The sequence below is a fragment of the Sphaeramia orbicularis genome, chromosome 14 (assembly GCF_902148855.1).
Source record: "Sphaeramia orbicularis chromosome 14, fSphaOr1.1, whole genome shotgun sequence".
Taxonomy (NCBI): Eukaryota; Metazoa; Chordata; class Actinopteri; order Kurtiformes; family Apogonidae; genus Sphaeramia; species Sphaeramia orbicularis.
Genome location: NC_043970.1, coordinates 36,907,090 through 36,932,900, shown reverse-complemented (window position 1 = coordinate 36,932,900; position 25,811 = coordinate 36,907,090). Strand labels below are relative to the sequence as shown.

The 25,811-nt window shown below is 36.6% G+C and overlaps 1 protein-coding gene across 2 annotated transcripts in view; it reads right to left on the bottom strand.

Annotated features, from left to right (window-relative positions):
- Positions 1-25,811, bottom strand: part of igsf9bb (immunoglobulin superfamily, member 9Bb) — a 206,006-nt gene that overhangs the window by 44,690 nt on the left and 135,505 nt on the right. For both annotated transcript variants that reach the window (XM_030154685.1, XM_030154686.1), the window contains exons 7-13: positions 21,636-21,781; positions 13,928-14,070; positions 10,911-11,051; positions 10,697-10,813; positions 7,994-8,144; positions 4,910-5,033; positions 1,672-1,847 (exon numbers count right to left, since the gene is read on the bottom strand). In XM_030154685.1, the coding sequence (XP_030010545.1) occupies positions 1,672-1,847; positions 4,910-5,033; positions 7,994-8,144; positions 10,697-10,813; positions 10,911-11,051; positions 13,928-14,070; positions 21,636-21,781 (998 nt within the window). The remainder of the gene's footprint in view (positions 1-1,671; positions 1,848-4,909; positions 5,034-7,993; positions 8,145-10,696; positions 10,814-10,910; positions 11,052-13,927; positions 14,071-21,635; positions 21,782-25,811) is intronic.

Below are 25,811 nucleotides of genomic sequence, written 5' to 3'. Positions count from 1 at the left end.
TGTGTGTGTGTGTGTGTGTGTGTGTGTGTATGTGTGTGTGTGTGTGTATGTAGTTGTAGTAGTAGTAGTAATTTCTTTGTCCATTTTACAGAACATGATATATATGTATGGGTAGAGACTGCGATCTGGTAGGATCGGCGATTCTACCAGTAGAGACTCCGATCAGAGTTTCTACTGGTAGAAACTCCGATCCTGCCAGTAGAAGGGTTAGGGTTAGGGTTAGGGTTAGGGTTAGGGTTAGGGTTAGGGGTTAGGGTTAGGGTTAGGGTTAGGGTTCGGATCGGAGTTTCTACCAGTAGAGACTCTGATCGGAGTTTCTACTGGTAGAGACTACGATTGGAGTCTCTACTGGTAGAATCGCCGATCCTACCAGATCGCAGTCTCTACCCTGACATATACATACAAACAGTTCAGATCTCTATACCAAACATGGGTGAAAAGGCATAGGCTGCAGCAACAGCTTATTAATGCCTACCCTACTTACAAGAAGGAAAGTTGCAGAAACAAAACAAGATAACAAAATGGCACAGTTTTAACCTTTAGGGGTCCATAGTCATGGCCCTGTGACTCAATCACATGACATTTTCAACACGTCGTAGCGTCGGAAGTCGGTCACATAGACCACTGGGGACAATTACATTCGAAAGTGTGGACTTGAAACACTCTCCCACTTTTTATTTGATGTTGATAGAGCAAATACAACCGGACATATGATGGTTTGAAACCGGAGCAAACAAACGTGAATAAAGGTCTGAAACTGAGGCGGGGGGGGGGGGTTATATTTCTGACCATATCTACATAATTTTTTGTCCTTTTTCAAAACGGAAAAAAACACTGGCCAAATCTGCGGATTCTAATCCACAGACTGCATTAACATTACGGGTAAGGGTGAGGATGACCCCCACCAGAACCAGACGTGGATACCGGAAAGATCGGAAGGAGCAGAAGGGGTGGGGTGACTGAGAAAACCGGAGAAAATGCTTATGTAAAGATATGCTTTTATGTCAAATATTTGAGTATAGTCTTAATTTATTACAAATTTAATTTTATATACCTAATATTTGGAACCAATATTCACTTTTAAAGTCATTGAAAAAGTTCATTAAGCATCTTTGTGTTATTTATGCAATAAATTATATGCATTTTTCAAATCGGATTTCATATTTTTTGTGTGTTTTTTGGACTTCTCTGTTGAGTAGGTTAAAGTGAAAAAATAATACGCAGATGAGATAGATGAAGTTGTGCTGAAAAAAAAAGATACCAAACATTGGTATAGTACACATTTCTTTATATAACATATAAAGGCAAAATCAAAAGCACTCAAAAATGGCCAAAATAATCTCAGACCCCTTAGGGTTAAACAATAGTATAATAAAATGAATAATGTAATCTGAGCAAAATCTTCATACTGATAATTAGCTTACTTTATCCTAATAGTTTATATTTATTGAATACCTTAGTTTTAAACATCCTTTCAAATGTGGTGAATGATGTGCATGTTTTTAATTCTTTGTCAAGGTAATTCCATAATTTTACTCCAGTTACAGATATGCATTTGTCTTTTGTTTTGGTCCTTGCCTTTGATTTCTTGAACATACGTGTGTGTGTGTATGTGTGTGTGCGTGTGTGTGTATGTATGTGTGTGTGTGTGTGTGTGTGTGCGTGTCTCACCTAGTGTGTTCACAGTGACAACCTCGCTGAAGGGGCCTGTGCCGAGTTTGTTCTGGGCCAGGACGCTGAACTGGTACGTCGTCTCTGGCTCCAGGCCGGGCACCACCATCCAGTCATGGCCTCCAGGCACGGGTATGGAAAGCCAGTCATGCGGACCTAAACGCTCCCTCTTCAGCCTGTTCAGACGCCGCGTTGAGATGGGAAACATTAAAAAGTGACTCAGGAGGTTGTGAGCATAATGGATTTCAGTGACTTGATTCTTTTAGACTAAGGCTTCCCTCATGACGATACAAACTAAAGCTTGGTCTTTTCTTTCATTATTTATCAGAACATCATAGAGTTTAACACATTACACAGCACAATGCAACATCATGTAATATGAGTATGGCAACACTTCATCACTGGTCCCTAAACGACCTCATTTTAGCATTAATACATTTCTAACATGAATCTTTGACCTTTCACTCCATTCACATCATGATTTCCACTTGATGTAATCAGCCCATGCTGCAGTCAGCTTTGCACTTTTTTGCTAGCCATACAATGAGCGTAAAAAGCCCCCGATCAACAAATAAAGCATGAAATTACACATGCAAGAGCTGCAACTCACACACAGACGGCCATTATTTGTTTCTGGTCGCCTTATATTGACAATCTGGTGCTTGTAGAATTTCTTTGTTAGGGTTTTTATTCACATACAGCTGCATGGTGCACATTTAGACTGAAATACATCATCTATTTAAATGTTAGTTAAGGAAGTTAAACCAATGTAGATGCGCGCTGACAGCTGAAAAGATCTGCATGAAGAAAACATCACTTTACAGCTTTGTTCGAACCTTAAACGGGAGCTTTTTATAGAATATCTACAATTAGAGGAACGTCACTGTCCGTCTGTTGTGGCAGGATTTCACCAGCTTCCATTTATTGACAACATGAACTAATGCTTTGTATTAAACTAATGCAGTTAAGTTTAAATACTTCTGTTTAACTGACAGCAAGTGACAGACATAGATATAAAATGGTCGTGTTTTATTTGTTATTATTTCCCAGAGCTGTTCTTCTCACATCACTCAGCACCGCTGCTGTCACTATGAATATTCTTAATTAAAGCCGCTGTCTGTGATTGTGTCTGTGATAGTCTGTGGTTCAATCACTGCTTTAATAAAGCACAAAGAGTAAAATAAAAACAGCTACGACGGCACTCATTACAGTTGATCCGATCATGGTGGATCAGCTCAAGACATCCCAGTGGATAAGTGATAAATTATTGATGTAGTGTTTCTTCTGACCACGACTTTTGGTTCACAAGTTAAAGAAGAAACTCTTTAATAAAAGGCCTGTGAAGAAGGGAGAAGATTGTTTCTTTTTTTTGCTTTTTGATGAATTTCTCTTGATTAATCATTCTACTGTCTATTGCATTAACACACCACAATTGTTAAGTACTATTAAATATTTCATTCAAACTACTACTGCTGCTAGATTTTACTTGTAAATTTGAAGTTACAGCAGGATATTAAGCGTGTTTTCACTAATTTATGCGTAGAGTTCATGTGTGTAGATCTTAACTATTAGATTAGATTTGCATGTATACTTTAATCAGCATTTTTCATGACTTTATATTGAAAATAACCTGAGACAGAGTACTAATTACATCATATTTCATCGTACACTTTTGCCCATAAAGTTGGAATCAAATATTTTCACCACTTCTCATGAAACGATTGTGACACTACCCATGTAAATGCACACTAACACACTAATCACTTAATCAATACCTGATTTCTGGAGTTATCAGATTATTCAAGTGATCATATAAACAGCATAATCTGATATACTTCATCACATAACAGCAGTAATCTGATTATGAGAAATGGGATTAACACATCTGGATTGCTCCCCAGTACTCTGATGTCTTCATGCATGTATACCTGTTGAACTGTTAATCTAAGTGATTTCGTTCTTTACACATCTGCGCATGTGCAAAAAAAAAAAAAAAAAAAAAAAAAAGTGGAAAACAGAGGTAACAGTCAAACGTGAGTACAAGATAATAATAATAGGTAGTTTGAGTCTACCATCACGACGTATGTATGTACTCTAAAAGAAATCTGATAATTGACTGAGCTGGCGTTTTTCGATAATCGTATTTCTGAACTGCATGTAAACACATCATATTCAATTACTACAGTTATCTGATTACTCCCAGTTACTGGATTTTATTGGGACTCAGTATGGTATCATTTCATAACAGCATAAGTTTATACTTCTTCCTACTCCTTTTTCGACCATGCAAAATTCAGACTTGCACGTACTTGAAGATAGATTCTGTTCATTTAAATGTTATTTTGTTTTTGTCTTATTTTGCTTTATTTTGTTTTATTTTGTTTCTTTGCATGTTCAAAATAAATAAATTAACAAATAATTTGCAACTGGTCAAAGGTGATGTGTAAAAGAAGGGAAAATGTGTCTGAAAACAAAATTTTTCAAACTTTATGGGCAACAGTGAACTAAAATATTTATTTATTTACTTACTTACTTACTTACTTACTTATTTACTTATTTATTTATTTATTTATTAATTAGGGACAGTGCATATTAATGAACATCTACAACAACTGCAGCTGTAAATATGCCAGAATGTAGCAACAGTGCTAATTTCCATCTGTGTCCCTAGGCATAGTCTAGTAGTCTTGCCAAACTTTGTCTTCATCCACCAAATGTTTGTCCATGTTTTTATTTAACCTTTATTTCACCAGGAAAGACTCATTGAAATGAATAATCTCGTCCTGGTTGAAATCAACATCTACACCAATCAGAATGCAGATGGTTCTTTATCAGACCTCGGTTGATACGGCACCTCACACTTCTTCACCAAGTCCTAAAATAGTATTTACTTTTATTTTATTATGTTGACGTGTCCTAGTTGAGTCTGAATACATCTCCACTGATCGTAACATTTCAACCCAGGCCTTTTCCCCACTTAAACAGCAGCAAAGCAGCAGCAGCAGCAGGACAGAGAACTTTTGGGTCATGTTCAGTTGAGTTGCAACCGTTTTCAAGCGTTGCTCCACAAACTCCAAGATTAGAGATGAAAACGCACTCACATCGGATCTCCATGTATTTCCATCTCTACGTTTTCACAACTGTTCTGAACACAACCCTGGAAAGACATTTTTAGAAGTAACAGAAGAAGTATCGGAAGAAGAAAAAGCAGAAAGCAAAGCATGCTGGGATGACTCACACATGGCCATACCAGACTGAGAATGTCTGCTGGTAGCCTCCGTCATAGCCCGCCTCCCAGGACACATTGGCCCAGGTGGAGGATGCCACCACGTGGACGTTGGTGGGGGCGTGAGGGCTTGTGCCTGCAGGAAGGAAAAAAAGTGACAGAGGGGATTTTAGAAGGATAAATTAGTCATTTAGCATCAATAAAAGTGAAATAAACGCTGTATGTACAACTTTATATAATGGTGTCAGTGTCATCAATGTGGGTTACAGTAGATTTAATGGTATAATAATCATCTGATCACAACGTGTTACACTATTATCATTATTATTGTTATCAGTTTTACAGTGAACCTTAAGACAAACCGATTTTTTGTTGAATGTATGTGTAAAAGCGTCTTTGAGTACCTAGAAAAGCGCTATATAAAATTGGTGTATTCTTATTATTGTTGTTATTATTATTATTATTATTATTATTATTAGCGGCATTGTACCCGTGGTGCCAAAATGCCCTCCTGTGGTGCAACAGCGGCATTGTACCCAAACACCCTCCCGTGCTGCAACATCAATCACACATCAAGTGGACATCGGATGGACACAGAATGTGCATTATATAGTAGGATTATTAAAAGTTCTTGTGTAAATAAATTTCAGGCAGTGCAAAATAAAATACAAATATTACTGTGTTGTGTGCCAAGAGACAAAAAGACTTGATTTTTCCAAGATTAGCTCATTTATTCTCACTCTTCATGGCTCTTCTTTTGTTGCAATTAATTTTGTATGTTGATTTTTTGGTCATGTTCAAATCTAACTGCATTCTGGTCTTCAATATTTGAAGTGTATTCAGGTATGTCAGGTCTAACCCCTGGCCTTTTATCAGACTTTTTGGCGTACCATTAGATGATCTCCCTCTACAAAGGCCACAGTTAAATAGTATAACCTACTCCTCCCTTTTAGCATGGTGACTCATTCTTTTTAATTGGAGATATGACAAACCCTTCTCCTTTGGCACATGGATATGTGATGTCATGTTTTTCCTTAAGATTGAAAAGATTAGATACACATTGAATGGATCAATGGGAAAGTTTAATGTGGAATGGGACCCTTTTATTTCTTATGTAGAACAGCTGGCAATGCACCTGTGTACAAAGTGATTGGGTAATTACATAGTGGAACCCTTTATTTTATTTATTTATTTATTTTTCTTTTTTGTGGTGTCTTATAATTTTTGTTATACGTCTCCATGTTTGTCTTACTTTTTGTGTGTTTGAAAGACTGAATAAAAATACTTTGATTAAAATTTTACATGTTGAAAGTTTCTGTTTTCTAAAATTTCTAGTTTAAATCCATTTCAGTTGTTGTCACTTTAAGACACTGGTTCCCAACCTTTGTTTGGCTCGTGACCCCATTTTAACACCACAAATTTCTGGCGACCCCAGACATTCAAAAGGGAGACTTTTTTTTTTGCTAAAATTAATTTGTTTTTGATCATGTAATAGTTTGCTATCTTATGTTCACTGCAAAAATCTAAATCTTACCAAGCATATTTTTCTCATTTCTAGTCAAAATATCTCATCACACTTAAAATAAGACAATCACCTAAAGAGTAACTTTTCAGTGAGATATAAGAACTTATTTTTAGACGATAGATCTTGAAAATCTTATTTCAAGAAATCTTACCAAGATAATTTTCACTTGTTCCATTGTCAGATTTTTTGCATAATGCAAGCAAAAAAATTGAACATTGAACATACAGTAACAATACGTCAAATAAGGATATACATTTAACATATATCCTTAGTGTCCAGCCAGGGACAAAGTGCAATATATATTTATCTCTACTGTTTCTTGGTTGGTTGACATGCTTGTTTTTATTCTGTACTGACACTTTTTTCTTTTCTTTTAAACTGTTTTGCACTACACACAACAAGAATTGTCTCGTTTAATTTCGTTGCACATATGTATAATGACAATAAAGGAATTCTATTCTATTCTATTCTATTCTATTCTATTCTATTCTATTCTATTCTATTCTATTCTATTCTATTCTATTCATGTTAAACATCCATTCAATATATAACATTTTAAAGCTAAAACATAGTATAAATAGTAAAATACATACATAGTTAAATAGTTATAACAGTAAAAACAAGTCTAATGCGACCTAACTCGTGTAAAATATGGAATCAGTATATTTTTGATGTATTTCTGTAAATGTTAAAAACAAGTGAGGCATTAATTAGGCTATTGCATGTTTCAGTTTCAGCGTTCTTGATGTCAATAAACCTGTGGATGAGGAATAAAATGTCTTTGGAGTTGTAAAGCGTTTATCTGACAGTCAGGTTGTATCGTTCATACACCAAGGACAGCGCACTCCTCTCTTGCAGCAGTTGGAAAGTGAGTTTAAAGGTGCATTAACACCATTAACTGTTGCTCTTGAGTCACGAGAAAATGTGTTAACTAGTCCTGTAGCACACATCACACCAGATACTGTAAAGAAGACAGCTGGAGTTGTGAAATCATGTGAGAATCGTCTAATTTCCCCAAAACTGTAACTTTAATTTAACAGATTTCTATCGTTAAGCCCTACAATGTTAGGTCCTGCAACAACGGATGAGTTTTGTCTACAGCTGCAACATGTGCAACATCATACTGTAAGAAGCAAATTAACAAAGCAGCGTTTCAGTTTTCATGAATAATGTATTCTTAAGAGTCCAGAGGATTTATTTTTCTGTTAAACTTCCAAAAGGTAATTACATAAAAAGTCCCAGCTTAGATTTAGAATTGAAATGGTTTAGAAGGATCGGAGCCATAAGAGGATGAGGATCCTCCCAGACCCATAAAAGAGAGTTTCATTTACTTTCAACATTGACAGTAGAAAAGTTAAGGATATTTCTTTTTTTTTGTGTCATTTTTGCCATTTGTAAATAAAACTGTCTGGTCGTTAAAAAATGTGTTTCAATTCAATTCACACACAAAAAAGTAAAAAGCGCTGTGCAAGAATTCCAACTGAAAAAAATAGCCCAAAAATTAAAAATACCCTTAACTTTTTGTTTGTAGTGTAGATGGAGATAGAGATGTAAAGCAAATATGTGGATACCTATGACTTGGACGTGCGTGCTGGCAGTGATGCTCGTGGCAACGTTGGTGGCGACACACTCCCACTCCCCGTGGTCCTCCTTTGTGAGTGACTTGAACTGTAAGTTGCCTCGGGGCAGAACATTGTGCTTGCTTTTACTTGGCTTCCCTACCTGCAGACCGTGAAAAATAAAGTAGAACAACATAAACATCTATCAGACACTTAACCTGGCACTACTAATGTCCTCTATCATTATACAGGGTGTCCAGAAAGTCTTTTTACAATTTAAAAAATGTATCAGAAAAGTAACTGATGAGATATGTTTTGATTTGTTCTATGTACTCTGTGGTTGTTAAAAGTTTTAATCATGTACCATCAAATCATTGGTCCATTTTTCTTCAATGAGAGATCAATTCCTACAAATGTTTACCTTGACCTTTTGACTAAATATGTGGCTACACAACTGGATGACCTTCAACCAACCATCATTTTCCAGGTAAATGTTGCACCACCATATTGGGGACTGCATGTTAGCGGGTTCCTAAATCAAACATTTCCAGACCGGTGGATTGGAAGGACACCTCGTTCACCAGATATCACTCCCCTGGATTTCTTCCTATGAGGTTATGTTAAAGATATCGTGAATTGAACAAAGATACGGGACATCAGCGACCTGAAGCAAAAGATCACTGATGCCAATGACACCATTGATGAGGCTATGCTACAGCCAACATGGCAAGAAATCCAGTACCGTCTGGATGTGGTTCTTCCAACTAATGGTGCCCATATAGAGGTGGATGAAATGAGGCAAAAAAAACCCAAAAAAACTACAATATCTGTTTTTTTTTATCTCATAATCTCCACAGATTTATCTATTCATTTGCTTTTGTGATAATTTGTTAAATTATAAATAGACTTTATGCACACCCTGTATTGTTTTAACCCATAAAGACCCAAACAGCCACTGACGAACAAAACCATCTACAAATCTAAAATATTTAATACCTGCTGATCTACTATTCATAGCAATACATGTAAATAATTGGTGTAAAATACAGTTTATCATCTTTTCAGAGGCTCTGTAGTGAACATGGAAACACTGTCATCTTCTACAACACAGGTGTCAAACATGCGGCTGGGGACCAAATCCGGCCCACCAAAGGGTTGAGTCCGGCCCTTTGGATCAGTATGTGAAATGCAAAAATTACACGAAGATATTAACAATCATTTTAGTTCAGTTTCAACATTCAGACCGATATGATCTAAAGTGGGTCGGATCAGTAAAATACGATGGTGATAACCTATAAATACTCACAACTCCAAATTTTTCTTCAAAAACTGTGAATAAGCTGAACAAATATGAACTGCCTGAAATGTCTTAAGAGATGTAAGTGTAATTTTAACAATATTATGTCTGTAAATGATAAACTGAAGCATAATATTGCTAAAATTCATTCATTCATTCATTTTCTGAACCCGCTTTATCCTCACTAGGGTCACGGGGGTCACTTGGAGCCTATCCCAGCTACATAGGGGCGAAGGCGGGGTACACCCTGGACAAGTCGCCAGTTCATCGCAGGGCTGAACATATAGCTAAAATGTTCATATTGCTAAAATTGTACTTATTTATTCAGTTTGTTCATGTTATTCACATGGTTTTGAAGGATAGTTTGTAAATGTGAACATTTTCATAATGTAATCTTACTTTTTTCACACTAAAACATAGAGGAAAGTTTGGAGTTGGCATTATTTATATATTTTTATGTTATCATTTTACTGGTCTGGCCCACTTCAGATTAAATTTTGCTAAATGTGGCCCCTGAACTATAATGAGTTTGACACCCCTGTTCTATGACATTGATTCACCAGTAAAAACCCATGGAGTTGGATCAATGACAGTGGATGGAGACACTTGTTTTATGTTCTGTTAATGATAGATTTTACAGAAAAACTCACCTTTTCTTCAGTTTTCTCTATTTTGATAGAACAAATTTTAAATCTACTCTGAACTTTATTGAACAGCTACATGATCAGTGAATTTAAATACAGGAAAATACATGATTTACACTGAAAATATGCAAAATAAAGAGGATAATATCACAATAAATGGTGATAAATCACTTAAGAAAGGTTAAATATAGAGAAAAATTCATTTGGAAACTGACACCAAAGTAGCACTGGGTCTTTATAGGTTAATATATCCTGCATTTCAATCCTCTGTAGGGGATGTGAGTTTCACGCTGTCTCCTGTAAAGGACATTCCATAAATTATAAAGAAATATCTGGAAAAAAACATTATATTATGCTGTTTCCAATCAAATAACAATTACGTAACGCAAAAAAGCCAAAACTTTTACTTTCCTGCGTTTCAAGAGGATATGTAACGCAGATCAGTCTTTATTTTAAACAACTAATGCTGTTTTTTTTATAACGGGACACATAAAAATAGCTAATTCCAATTAAAATTAAAGACGGAATGAAGCAAACAATTCAGAGAGTCTAGTGCGATCACTTGATTGCATATTTTATAGGCATCATTAAAATGTGATTAAAAAGGCTAAAATGACATATAGTAGTTGGTGTAATGAACATTTAAGTACCCACTTCAGGCTCACAATTCAGAAAATATAACATAAAACACTGATGACAAACACACAGAAGAGTCTCCTAATCACATGTCACACTCAGATGAAGAGGGAAGAGTGGGTTCATTCGGATTCTCACCTTCCTCCATGTGATGTTGGGGAAGGGGTCTCCCTCCGCCTCACAGGGGATGACCAGTTCTCTCCCAGCCTCCTGCCTGTACTCCCCTCCAGGAACCACTGAGAATTTGGGAGGGTCCTGCCCATGGAGAAAACAAAAAAGCAGCAAAAGTCAAAACTCAGCTGATGCCACCGTCCACTTCGATAAGTCGTGGATGCGGTTACGATGGTTGTACCTTTAGCACCAGGGGAGCGGGAGGGGACCATCCCATAGTACCCAGGGCATTGTAAGGCATGCAGGTGTAGGTGCCGAGAGAGTCCTCCGTCACCTCTGCCACACGGATGCTCCCATCGTCCATTTGGCTCCAACCAGGGTACTGAGTCACATTTATAACGGAAATTAGTATCATCACAGAAAACTAACAGATATGATTTATAATTAATTTTGGGGATGCACTACTTTGAAATGTATTTTGTTACACTAGTCACTTTTCCATTGACCCTCAAATTGCGCAACTATAACTTGCGCATTAAAAATTTACCTAATGGAAAAACGACAATTTCAACAAAAGTCTCATTTTTCTATTTAAAGTTTTTGCACTGGCAAGAGGTGATTTTTCGGGCATGGCGCAATGGAAAGACCTTTTTTCGCAACTAGAGTCAGGTAAATTAAAAAAGTGGATGTTGACGTACAGTACATTACAACAAGCGAAGAAGAAGAAGAAACATGTCGCGGTATGTATGGACACACTGGAAAACCCAATCATTTTTTTAATTTGGTACGAGATAGAGGGGTAATATATAATAATAATTAATATATCTGGAAATCAACACCATATTTACGTTAGTCGCCATGTTTATGGAATGACTTCTCATGTCATCTTGTGATAATAAATAAACTGACATCATGCACTTCTGTTTTATCAACATTTAGTAAATATCGATAAAGTTTTGTGCAGATGTTGAATGGAAAAGAGACTACTGTTACATTCTTCGTAAACCAATCCTTTTAAGCAATCTCTCAAATTAAAGTCCCTATCATTCACTCTTTCAATTATATATACATTTCAGAGAATTAGTTGATCAATTACTTTGTTTAGTTATATTAAGTAGATAACTGTGGAAGTGCAAATCAATGTTAGTTTCAACTTTCTTTACTGATTTTCACTTGAAATGGATACAGTGGAAAACAAACAAGCAGGAAAAACTGGTCTTCATTCTTTTTGTCAAACAAAACATCACAGTCAAGTTGCAACAACTGATCAGTTAATTGGTCATTTGTTGAATATTTCATTAAACAACAACTATTTTGATTCGTGACAATCAGTTTGTGTAAATTTTTAATTAAAAATAGGGTATATTCTGCTTCCAGCTAATTATCAAATATTTTATTTCCTTTTGTGTGATATTAAAATGAATAACACTGATTATTATTGATTTCCAACCCAAACAAAACATTTGACGATGCCACATTGGTCTTTGGGAAACACTAGTTTGACCTTTTTGTGATATTTTATTAAACAAACAGTAACTCGATTAATCAAGAAAATAGTCAACAGATGAACTGATGATGACTGTAATCATCACATGCAGCTCTACATCACAGTGTTTTGCTTTTACATTTACTTATAATTGACATCTCTACAGCAGGTCTATGGCCGGTCTACACTAAAGTTGATAATTTGCAAAACAGACACCTTTATCTACATTTGGACTCGTCTTTGTCCACACATGTACAGTGTTTTAGGTTTTGTGTATCTGTGTGGACGGAAAACTGAGATAAAAAAAACAATGGTTCTACATCCAAACCTGTGTGTAACTGTTGCATATTTGTTAAGACCCTGCACATGCAACATCAAATACAGGTCATACATAGGTGTACAAGTTAGTGTCTGACCAACAGTAGATCAAGGTACATGTACACATTTGGAGATGGACTCGACCTGTTGTTATGAAATCTACAACCTAAATAAAATCTTAAGGTAACTTTCGTTAATAACTTTGACCCATTGTTGCTGCTCAACTTCACGATAGATTAAAGGGGTCATATTTTGCTAAACCCACGTTTATTAGTCTTTGGTTCATTTATTTGTGTATTTGGACCCTAATAGTCCATAAAGTTTGAATTTGAACCCTCCAGGTGCTGCAAAACTATCTTTATACTCATTTTGGCAAAAATCAAGTGGATTTCTACAACCTGTTTTAATTCCTTCTTAATTTGTTACGTCTATAACTAGTTACATCACGACATTTGCACATATAAGGTCAAGAGTTCCAACAAAAATTTCTCAGAGTACGACATGATTGTTTGTCAGCAACAGCGGTTGTAGTCCATACTGAAAATATGTCCAAACTTTGAGCCGATTACCTAAAATGTTCAGTTGTTGGTTGTATTAACAAACACAAGTGGCTGAACGAGACAGAGAAGCACAGTCAACAACCTGGAGGGGGTGGGGTGTGAAGTGGCTCATTTGCATTTAAAGGGCCAGTGCTCAAAATGACCTTTCTGGTGTCATTACTCAGAAATATTGTTGAAGATGGACCTGTGGAGTTGAATTAATGAAGAATTCAGACCCAAGCATAACATTTACAGTTTATGTAGACCACAGGGAAATGTTTGAAAATGCATAATTCCATTTAAAAAAGCAAAATATCCTCTGTGTGTCTTACATCCATGGTTTAAAGTCTGTCAGAATGGTTTTTCCGAGTGTTTGTTCCAGTTTACAGTTGTTTTTGCACTGACGTGTGGGCAGAGATATTTTGTAAAACAAAGGCTGTGTGGTCACAAAAAAAAAACATTTATAAAAATATCTGTGTTGGTGTAGACAGGGCATGAATAAACATTCAGAGACTTGTGGTTCAGTCCATTTTAGGTGTAAATTCCACATTCATTCACACTATTACATTCAACAATAATATGTGTTTGCTACAGTTCTAAGTAATAATGTAATCCAAAATATAATATAATTTACACTTTTTGAGCTACGTAAGAATATATTAGAAATTTTAATGTATGCAATTTGAATGTATTTATATGCATACATTCATCATCTGCAGTGAAATACCTTTTGGATGTAAGCCTGCAAACATAGTTTATAACTTCACAGTTGCTAAAAAAAAAAAAGAATGTCTGGGTGTTTTCTCTGAGCTGAAGGTGAAGGACTGTGCTGAAGCTGGAGAGGGTGCACTCTGATTTCCATTCTGAGACGAGTTAAGTGAGTGGAACCAAAGCGGCGGCTACGACCCAGCTCACCTTATCTATCCTAAGGGGGAGGCCATCTTTCTTCCACTTAACCAGAGTTACAGGGGGGTTGGCATCAACAGGACAGCGGATGAAGCCGGGCAGACCGATGGCCACATAGATGACTGATGGCATGTTTACCACTCGGGCAGGATCTGGTCAAACGGCAGCACAACCAGAAAGAGACAGCAAAAAAAAAAAACACATGTAAAAAGAGCCTCCTGGTAGTGTGTGAAGCCTGGTGCCTGTAATATCTGTGCAGGGAAGTAGACTCATCATAAGATGATAAATGCATTTACTTGCAGCACCGCTGGTCTCAGAGCTGCATTTGTGTGCTTTTGTGTGTTTGTAAATTTTATTCTGCTCCACAACTCACTGTGCAACTTCAGTGCACATCATTTCAAGGGTGGTTTTCTAAATAAATTAAAGAGTTGGCAAAGCTTTGTATTTGAAGACATACTATATACACTATGGAAAAAAAGAATGTCTTACAATGACTACGTTTACATTCACAGAGAATCACGTTTTTGCTCTTTATCTAAGGAAGACAAAATTGCTAGTCTGGTTGTTGACTCATGTCATATTGTTCATAACAGTGGAGCTTATAGGTTTATTTACTGTAAGTTATTTCATTAATGTTCAGTAAAATTAATTGATTTAACTCAAATACAATGATTGCTTTCCATACTCAGTGTTTTACCTACGGTACATTGTAGGCAAAACACAATGTTTATGTTTTTGGGATCTGTCCTTTTCTATTGTAGCACTCTGAGATTCACTGAATGAAATGTGCATTATAAATAAAATGTATTACTATTATTATTACATTGTGCTTTTAGCTCCTGATCCATTTACAACAGTGCATTGATCAGTTATGTGTCAACGTAAATCATTACTTTATTTACCTTCTTCTGAAATGAACAGCATAAATAAAGAGCTGAAAAATGAACACAGAGTGATGATGTAAAACACCTCATAAAAGCCATATTTGATATCAGGTGAATTCATCCAGATACAGTGGGAATTAAGGTGAGTTAGCTAATGTGTTAACATCTGCTTGTTCCAACTTTTTTGTCTCATTCGTTAAACCCTGTAAAGCCTGAACCATTAGACCATTGTCGATTAACTCCAGTTCTTTGAAACTGGAGCCTTTATTGGTCCTTCTGAACAACAACAACAAAATTTAGATGTATGAGTTTCAATTTTGTATCATATTTGATACATCAGGTCTCAATGCTCAAATATTATAATTTCTGAACAAACAAAAACATAATATAACACAAGCATGTCTAACAAATTGGTAATTCCTTTTCAAAATTGGCAAAGTTCAGCCTCCTTCCTCATTAATGACAATCTTGTAGTGTCACTGGAAAGGCCTCTGGTGAACAAATTCCTCCCCCCTGGTGGATTATCTGTGTATTGCATGTATCTAATTATACACATCAAGTTTTTCAAGAAAAAAAAAAAATCACACTGATCATGTAGAGGGCTTCAAAACTCATGTATCAAATATGATATGTTTGGCGTTATACGGTTAAGACCTTTCACTTTTCACATTTATCAGCTTCATCCTCTTATAAAAACAGAGCACAGTTTCACATTGTGTCACATCATCACTGTCATATAACATCAGCTCAGACTGGTTTGGATTTTACTACTGTATTTAACAAACATTAGTGCCTATATATATTTTCTTTCTTCTGATATGCCTCATATCTCGCCTGTGGGTGAAGGCAGGCACAGAGGAACAATAAAAAGTCCATCTGGTGGAGGGAAAAAAAAAGGGGCTAACAGAAGAGAATTTTAAACTTTATTCTCTAAATCCTGAATTATGGAAAGAGGGGAGAACAGCGTGGTGTCTAAATGAGGTCGAGGAGGAGAGATTCAGTGTAGGCAGTGTGTGATAAGGAGGAGGAGGAGGAGGAAGAGGAGGAGGATGCTATCAGCCGAGCGATAGAAGAAGGATGAGCGAGGCTGAGCAGAAGCGTGGGAAAGAGGACAGGTGAGAGAGGGAGAGAGAGATGTGACTGGATGACGCAAGGTTGAGAGAAGGCGACAGAGGAGAGAGGAGGATGAGAAAAGAATAGCAGGTGGTGTGACTGTGAACACAATGAAGCAGGCGACGAACGACAGTCATCGAAGCAGACGACAGGAGACGAATTAGCAGAGAGAGAGCAAGGAATTTCATTTTTAACAACCGTTTATACCAGGGGTGTCAAACTCATTTTAGTTCAGGGGCCACATGCAGCCCAGTGTGATCTCAATTAAAATAATAGGCATAACAGCTTCCAAAAATAACCCCAAATTTCATCATTGTTTTGGTGTGAAATATGTAAAATTACATTATGAAAATGTGAGAAACCTGAACAACCATGACCAATCGGAAATTTCTTGAGAAAAATAAGAGCAATTTCAACAATATTATGTCCCTGCTTATTATTAACACAACTTACAGATCACAGTGAATCTACAAATGCACAAAACGCTCAGTAACAGGCAGAATGTTGTTAGAATTGCACTTATTTTTCATAAGATATTTCAGGTTGTGCATATTTGTTCACATTTTACTGAGAAAGAACAGTTTGTAAGTGTAAATATTTTCAAAATTGAATTTTACTTTATATCAAAATACTTTAATTTAACTCAATTTGGAGTTATCGTCATTTATTATTTATTCACCAATAAAACCCAGATAGTTTGACAGATGACAGTGGTTGTAGATGCTTGTTTTTATGTTCAGTCAATGATATATTTGGAAGGAAAACCACTTTTTCTTCAGTTTTCTCAGTTTTAACATAATAACCTTTGAAGCTTTTATGAGCATCTACAAGATTAGTAGGTACAAGTAGAAGCAGAAATGTAGAAAATACTTGAATTTCACTTTAAAAAAACAAAAAAACAAAATGCAGAGAATAATATTATAATAAATGGAGATAAATCACTTCGGAAAGGTTGACTGGAGAGAGAAATTAATTTGGAAGTTGCCACAAAAATAAAGTTTAAACAGCCATGTCAGATGATGCATCCTGTGGTTGTGGAAAATATGTAAATCTGTTTTAGATGGATCAAATTACTGGCCTGAATCAAGGAATGAAAACAAAGGGATGGAATGACTACTAAAAAATCAAATCAAAATCAAATCAAAAGTTTATTTATATAGCACTTTAAGCATGATTAAATTATGTGTTAAAAAGAGTCCAAACCTGGAAGAAATGGCTGTGAACCATTATGACATCTTAAATGGTTATGACTGAAGATGACTTAAAAACGTGGTGAAAAAAAATTGTTAAAAAAAACCAAAAAAAACAAAAAACAAACATGGCTATTTCTTATACTGAAAGTAGGCGGCTACTATGGGCGGAAATAAATGTCGTGACAGTGCTTATCAGAACAATTCCATGGCAAACGCATGCCATAATCAAAGCTTCAGAAATATCACAGTATTGTTAAAAAAAAAAGTCTTTCAAGTCCTTCATCATATTACCTTTAAATGAACCCAGATTGAAACATGCAAACATACTGAATAATATTTAATATAACCCCACACATAAATATTTGATATTGGCTAACATCAGCACATATTGTTCAATACTGATACTGATATATCAGTGTATCCTTGTAATACTTCTATTCTAACACTGCTTGAGCTTTAACTCTATAATGCCAAACTTATCATATTTGATACATAAGTTTTGACGCCCTCTACATGATCAGTGTGATATTTGTTTTCTTGAGAAACCTGATGTATACAATTAGATACATGCAATACACAGATAATCCACCAGGGGGGAGGAATTCGTTCACCAGAGGCCTTTCCAGTGACACTACAAGATTGTCATTGATGAGGAAGGATTTTGAAAAGGAATTACCAATTTATTACACATGTTTGTGTTATATTATGTTTTTGTTTGTTCAAAAATAATATTTGAGCATTGAGATCCGATGTATTAAGTATGATACAAAATTGAAACTCATACATGGAAATTGATATTTGAAAAAAAAGAAGGGGTTTTGGTCATTCAGAAGGACCAATAAAGGTTCCAGTTTCAAAGAACTGGAATTTTCTGTCAGTGATTTAACAATTCAGGCTTTATAGGGTTAACTAAACTCTTGAAACAAGTCAACAATCACACCTCTCTCCTTGATCTATTTTTAATTCTCTGCTTAAACAAATCGGAGCAGTCATCCCTTTTTTCTTTCTTTCTCTTTTTTCTCTTAACCATATGGAAAACCAAATATAAACATCAAAGGTGTGAATTTTCACTAGGCTGTCGAGATTCAAATACATCTCAATTCATTACATCCCTGATTCTCTGTTTCCCACGTTACTGCACTTTTTCATCATTCAATAATAGCAGTCTGGTATATTTGGAAAACGCTACTAAATTATTTGAAGGAATCCCCACGCCTATTATAAGCATCCATTTGGTAACACACTCTCTGAAGGTGTGTGAGGAGTTGAAACACTGAGGACTCAGGGAGATCAATTGACCGCACTGTTGCCAACACAACTTTGTACTACAACTGCCGTCCTCCAAAGTCCTGACCGCCAGCCCGGCATCGCTCTGCCACAACGAGCCCAGAGGAGTGCCTCCGCCAGCACCACAGACCAGAATATCAGCCAAGTTTCTAAATATAGCTCTCAGACGGCGCTATCGCTCACGACACGCTGGTTCCCACTGCAAGACGCTTTAGGGAAGTTATTCAGCAGCGAGGACTTCAGGGAGAAAGGGAGTAAGACGCAGAGGAGGACGGCGAGAAAATGAGGCTGTGGGAGAAAAGATTTGGACATGAGAGTGAAAGGACGTGAAACAAACGGATTGAGAGGACGGGATAAAGATGAAACAATGCAAACAGAGGAGAAAGAATAGGACACAGAGACGGAGAGCCCTCTGCAGTCTGATAGAGAAAAGTGCCCTGTCTTACAGCGATGATGTAATCCCACCCCCGACTCCCTTCGCCATCCCTCCCTCTCACGACTGCTGTTGCCTGCCTCAGTTCGTCAATCGCGCACACACTCGGACACACACGCCACAATCTAACATGCAGCCGTCGGAGGAGGCAGGAGAGCGAGGGAATGCGAAATGTCTGTTGCCTTGACTACTGCAAGCGGCCGGAGAAAGTCGGCAGAGCTAAAATCTGGGAGAAAAAAAAAATGTCCTGCGTTTGTCGATTCGCTCACAGCTGACGACAAAAAAAAAAAAAAAAACAGACCCCGACGTGTCATGTATCTGGCGCTGGGAGTGACTGGTGAAGTGTTTTATGGGAGGAGTGAATGAGGCAGTGGCAACACATGATGAAGACAGAAGCAGGCAGAGGGATGTGTCGGCGGGAACGTGAATAAATCCAGAATACAGGCAGAAATCAGAAGGAGGAGAAGGAGGAGAAAGGCAAACATGGGAAATAAATAAGTATATGTTGGACAGGAAACGGTTTGGGCGGGATTAGATGTTTGGCTGAGAGGTGGAACAGAGTTTGCCTTCAGTCTGGTAAAGTGTCCAAATCAATTCCACAGTGAAGAGGATGCTTTTTCCTCCCAAACAGGACAAACGCAGCAGACAGAAGCATCCAGTCTGTCTCTGAAACGCAATTCCTTCTTAACAATATGCAGAAATAACCATTAGTCATCTCGTACATCACTCGCTGTAGTTACGATGGCCTCAGGTCTTTCAGCATCGTGTTAAAGCTGCAGGTGATTTGACCCCAAATATTCATAATCAAACTGTTAAAATCCTTTTCCAACCATAAGACATCTGAAGCTGTTTCCCCTAAAGACACACATTTATCTCTTTTTTTAACCCATAAAGGCCCAAACAGCCATTGGCAACCAAAATCATCTACTGATTTAAAAAGTTTAATATCTTCTGAACCACTAAATCTATCAATATGGTGAAATAACTACGGTAAATGCAGTTTGTCATCTTTTCCTAGTCATCAGATATGACCTATTTGGACGTTCAGAGGCTCCTTAGTGAATGTGGAAACACCGTCATCCTCTGAAACACAAGTTCACCACTAAAACCTGTGTATTTTCATTCATGATAGTGATTGGAGATGCTGGTTTTTACACTCAGTCATTGATATATTTGCTGAAAAAGTCACTTTTTCTTCAGTTTTCACTGTTTCTGATATAATAACCCTCAACTTTAATCTGAGCTTTTATGAGCATTTACATGATCAGTGAATTAAATATAGGAAAATACATGATTTACACTGAAAAAATGCAAAATACAGAGGATATTATAATAAATGGTGATAAATCACTTAATAAAGCTTAAATAGAGAGAAAAAATAATTTAAGAACTGCCACAAAAGTAGCACTGGGTCTTTAAGGTTTAAAGGGTAAGGTCTGTATACCAATACCTCCTACAGCATGTCATACTTCCTAAACAGATTTGTGATGTCACAGCTATTACTGGACTTATCTGGGTTTAGGTTGACGTTTTTCTTTTCTTTGTAGTGGCAGGTTTGGTGAGAAACTCAGAGTATATGCACATGGAGTTCATGGTTTTTACTTAAGACATTCTGTTGCTTTCAGAGGTGTTGTTAGAATATGAATTTTAGATTATTATATACGTTTTAAGTCTAAAGACACCATTGACACTTTTCAGTGACAAGAAATGGTTCAATAGGTCCAATGTGGAAGATTTACAGGGATTGGAATATGTCATTCATTAGTTTTCATTCTGTTAAAGATTTTTTTCCTCCCAAATGTCACCTTGGGCTTTGCTGCTTGAGGGTTTGTTAGGTTTTCTCTGCACAGTCTTTTTTAATTAAAGTGAATTTGTGAAGGGCCTTGAGATAATCATGTATTATGATTACTTGTATTTTTGTTACCTTAGAATATATTGTGCAAGCGGGTCCCCTCCATTCTCCGTTCTCATATATTTTATCTTTTTGAGTTTTATGGGTTTTAGTTTTATGTTAATTGCTAAAAACCTCCAACTAGTTTCAATTCAGTGTCATCACTGACAAGAAAAAAACATGTTGGAAAATAAATCTGTTACACAGCCTCAGCTGCACGCATAATAAATAACATACTCAAACAGTTCGTATTAATAAATTAATAAGTAACTTCAGTGATACGAGCAGTTTTGTGTTGTCTTCCAAATTAATTTTTCTCTACATCTAACCTTTCCTAGGTTAACTATCACCATTCATTATTTCATTCTGTATTTTCATGGTAACACACATATTTTCCTATATTTAATTTATTTATCCAGTAGAGGTTCATAAAAGCTCAGAGTTAATGCAAAGGGGTTCATATCAAAGCAGAAAAAAAACTTTTACAACAAAATATATCATTACGTGAACCTCAAAACAAATGTCTACATTTAAACTACATGGGATTTATCTGATGCATGAAAAGCTGAGACACTACAGTTTACCTGAATAATTTACATGTAATGACAAGATTAGTGGAACATGGATAAAAACTCATTAAATACTGGCTCTATGAAGGTTTTTTTTTTTTTTTTTTTTTTTTTTTTTGCAACCACTGTTGAGGAGGGTGAGGTGAGGGGTTTTCAGCTGTTTGCAATCTGTAACTTCACCAGTAGATGTCACTAAACACCACACATGGAACCTTTTACTGACTCCACCAATTTCTTCTTGTCACTTTTGCAGGAGCAACAAGTACAGTTCTATTCCTCCACTCATTTGCAATTATAAACAACCAAAACACTGATTGTATTTTACTCCGGGTAAGTAGAACACTCACATTGCACTGTTAGGTAGGCAAAGGCAGTCGGTGGTCTGCCCAGGCTGTTGCTAGGCGCACAAGTGTATTTCCCAGCATCCTCTGGCTTGACTTGGGCGATGATCAGGGAACCATCGATAAGAATACTGACTCTGCGCTTTAGGTCGCTGTGAAAATAAAAAGAAGGGAAACAGCAGAGTTAAAAGTCTGGAGGTTAGTCGTTTATCTGTTTTTGGTCCAAATTAAAGGCCTTCATTGAGTTTTATCTTGTACAAAATACCTTCCACACAGTATAATTCTTTCACAGTTTGTACGTTTGTGCAGAAATAATGCAATTTTCAGGCCAAATTCCAAACCATTTTCCATCCATTTGAACCTCTGCCAAGTCAAGCCAATGAATAATCTGTTCGGTCGCTGCACAGCATGTAAAACTATTTTCTAGAAAACACATTTTCTATCATCATGGGGCAAAAGTCACAGGCTGGTGAGCAAAGTGGAGAGTATTTATGGGTAGATGTAAACAGTCACAGATGCATGATGGAAAAGTCCTGAAGATGACCACAGTACATTTAGCCAGAGCCACAGTTTGTGTACATTCCTCTGGGAAGCTCTGGATTTGGATTATTAATGTTGTGCACACTGCCTGACTCATGATTCACAGCAGAATGACTGGTTGCAGAGGAACTGTAAGTCTGCAGGCATCACAGAAAGCTCGCTCTCCTCTTTTGTAGTTACTGTCCAATAAAAGAAAACAGAAAACACCAGCGTGTGGATGATTAATCGATACCAGTACTAATGAGTTTCCAGACTTTTAAAAGTCAACATTTCCATCTTGCAGCATCTGTGCTTGGGAAGGGGATCACACAGATTTAGGTTCACGCTTGACTTATCGTCACGCACGGCGGCTGCAGATTTTTCAGCAGCACATTCATCCCTAAAAATCCTATTTTTCTGATCCAAAAGGTGTTATTGTTAGATTCACTGTGTCTGTATCTGTGACTTGAGAATGAAAATTGCCATCACAGTTTTGGAGACGATACTGAGTGCAACATTTTGAGAGAAGATTGTGTTTTTGATGGGTCAGGACAAATGACATCAAGCCTTACAATGAGCAATATTTTCAGATTATATTATATCAATCTGATTGTGTTAGAGTACCACGTCTTAGATTTCACACAGCAAATATATCCTTTAATTGTAAAAATCAGAGGGTCATTAAAACTTCTGTAAAGGTAAATTATTCTTATTTCAGTGAGAACAGAGATGAGTTTAGGGTCGGCTCTGACTATTCACTGGCCACTAGCAGTATTTAAGGGAGCAGATATTTATCAAATCTGTTTGCGTTTTCCAGTGAAACTGTGTAATGAGCAGAGATTGACTACACGGACTCAAAAGAAGCAGAACTGACAAAGATGAAATTGCAAAATATTTTACAAAAATACATATTTTCATATTTTAACCAGCTGTTCTTTGCAAAGCAGAATTTCCGCTGACTGAACACTGACTTGGGGGATTTTATGCACAAAACTCTAAGTAGACAACTCTCACAAGTTGGTTATGAAAGCTGCTTTTTCAAAAGAAACAATAAAAAGGATACAGGATTTTGGAAAGAATGTGCATTTAAATATCAGGTTCACATTTCTGCAGGCTACTTTGACTAAAATGTAAGGAGAAAATGAAGAAGTTTGTTGACCAAAGGCAATAATTTACAGAGAAAACTGTGTGAATTAGCTTAAAAAAATTGACATCAGTATCAGTCCCTGTGTCTGGAGGCACTGAAAGCAGTTATACCCCTGCTTCATTGTTATGCATCATTTTTATACAAATATTGTAACATTGGGCATTTGGTTAAAAGAAAATCTCACGAAGCTCTGGTTCAGGCTGACACCGACTGAACAACATAAAGCCTGTGGCCACGAGTCAAACTGGGCCGAGCTGCATTTGATTGCAGAACTGAAATACAATGTGAAAGCATTACTGATTACTGGAGCCTTTTGTCATCTGTTCTCTATGCACGACAGTGTGTCGATTCACCAGCACAGGACGATGGACGTTGGTGTTCAGCATCTCCACTCACAATTAGAGAAAACAACACTTAATTTATGCTTTCACAATGTTTGCATCACATAAGGATATTTATGTCATTGTATTTATCCTTTGTTCATCCCCATTGAGATCCTGGTAGAACAGCGACATTGATTAAAGCAGTGTTTTTCAACCTTGGGGTCGGAACCCCACGTGGGGTCACCTGGAATTTAAATGGGGTCGCCTGAAATTTCTAGTGTTTCATAAAAATAAAAATTGAAATTTACTAATAAAAAATATATGGTGAGTTGAGAGAGATTTTCATGTGGTTCATTGTGTATTCATGATGTTCATTCATGATGTTCATTGTGATCGGTTTCAGATGCTGCAGCTCTTTAATAATTCATAGTTTGAGTTCTTGTTTGTTCAGTATTAATTGTCAGCTATGTAAATACAAGATGGACTGACTGTACATATCCTGACCAAGGAGAATAAAATTCTCACTTTGTGCAGTAATCTACACCTGGCTTTTCTGCCTCCATCCATAATAATATATATTATATAGCCTAAATGTCATCTAAAATGAATGTTTATTTGCAACATAGTATAGCAAACTATTACATGATCAAAAACATTAATTTTAGCAAAAAAAAAAATTTATATATCTCCATTTTCTCCAGAAATTTGTGATATTAAAATGGGGTCACGAGCCAAAAAAGGTTGGGAACCACTGGATTAAAGGGTCAATATGTCATTAGCTTACCGGCCGACAGACCGTAAGCTATTGTCGTCATGCGGCGTCCGTCATCGTCGTCTGTCGTCGTCTGTTACAAAATTTCAATCGTTTTCTTTTCCGAAATTATAATTCCGATTGACTTCAAACTTGTTATACAGCTTCTTTTTGATGATGTCAACACAAGCTATTGAAATTATTTCCATCCGGATCTGATTCTGGATTTGGTGCGACTTTGAAAAATTTTTCCCATTATAACAGATAGGAAGTGGATTGATCCAATAAATCAGTAAGTATCAATGATATCAAGTTGGAATTTGAATTTTTTACAGATCTGATTGGAATATGACCAAAACATGGGCTATTTCTGTAATATAATAAATACACATAACTGGGTGATAATAAATGGCATCTGGATACATTTCCCCACGCTTTTAATTTGTCCGGTAAGCTACAGAGCCATTGGTCCTATTTTTTTTGTAATTTCATTCATTTATTAATTTTCTGAACCTGCTTTATCCTCACTAGGGTCACGGGGGTCACTGGAACCTATCCCAGCTACTTACGGGCAAAGGCAGGGTTCACCCTGGACATGTCGCCAGTTCATCGCAGGGCTTTGTAATTTCAGATCTTAAAAAATTATCTAAAAAGTTCAGTATAAAGAGTCTGAAGTTCCACCAAAGATGTCAGTATGCTAACTTGTAGACATATGAACTGAATTTGTTTTGCAGCAACAGGCCTGGAATTTATGTGACCACTGGAGGGCGTAGTGAGTCACTCTGCCAGTCTCCCATGGTGAGGAAAACTATCACCACAGGCCTTTGACTAAAGCATCAGAAAGTGACCAGATGGGATGAGAACCATTAAGAAACAACTTTTAGAGTCAAAGAAAAGAAGTGATAAAAATAGAAGCCATTGCTTTCACTACTGGATGCAGCTGTAAATGAAAAGAATGGCATTTGATGCTGAAATGGCAGCATTTCTTCTACATGAGTGCATTTGATTATGAGGCTTATGAAGGTATAAAGTTATTATGTGATGTGTTTATCTTTACTCAATATTCCTTTGTTGATCCATGGTTTGTCATTCAGAAAACATCAAGTTCCTCTTTTTAAATTATCATCGCAAACATACCCTCAAATCTGTCTTCTAGGACAGATGACAAGATTTGTTTCTGTTTATCCAATATTCCCAAGTTACATCTTTAAAGGAGAAAGAAAAAAATGAAGCTAAATGAAATCAAACAATTTTATATCAACAGCGACAGCACAATATCACTGCCCCTGCACTGACTTTAAAGAAATAATTACCCCAATTGTTTTATTGGAATAATTGATTTTCATTTTATAGAATACATTTGCAAATCTTATCCTCTAATATTTTGGGATTTTTGCTGTCATGAAAAGTCAGTGTCAGTAACTGGGGAAAATCTTGTCTTT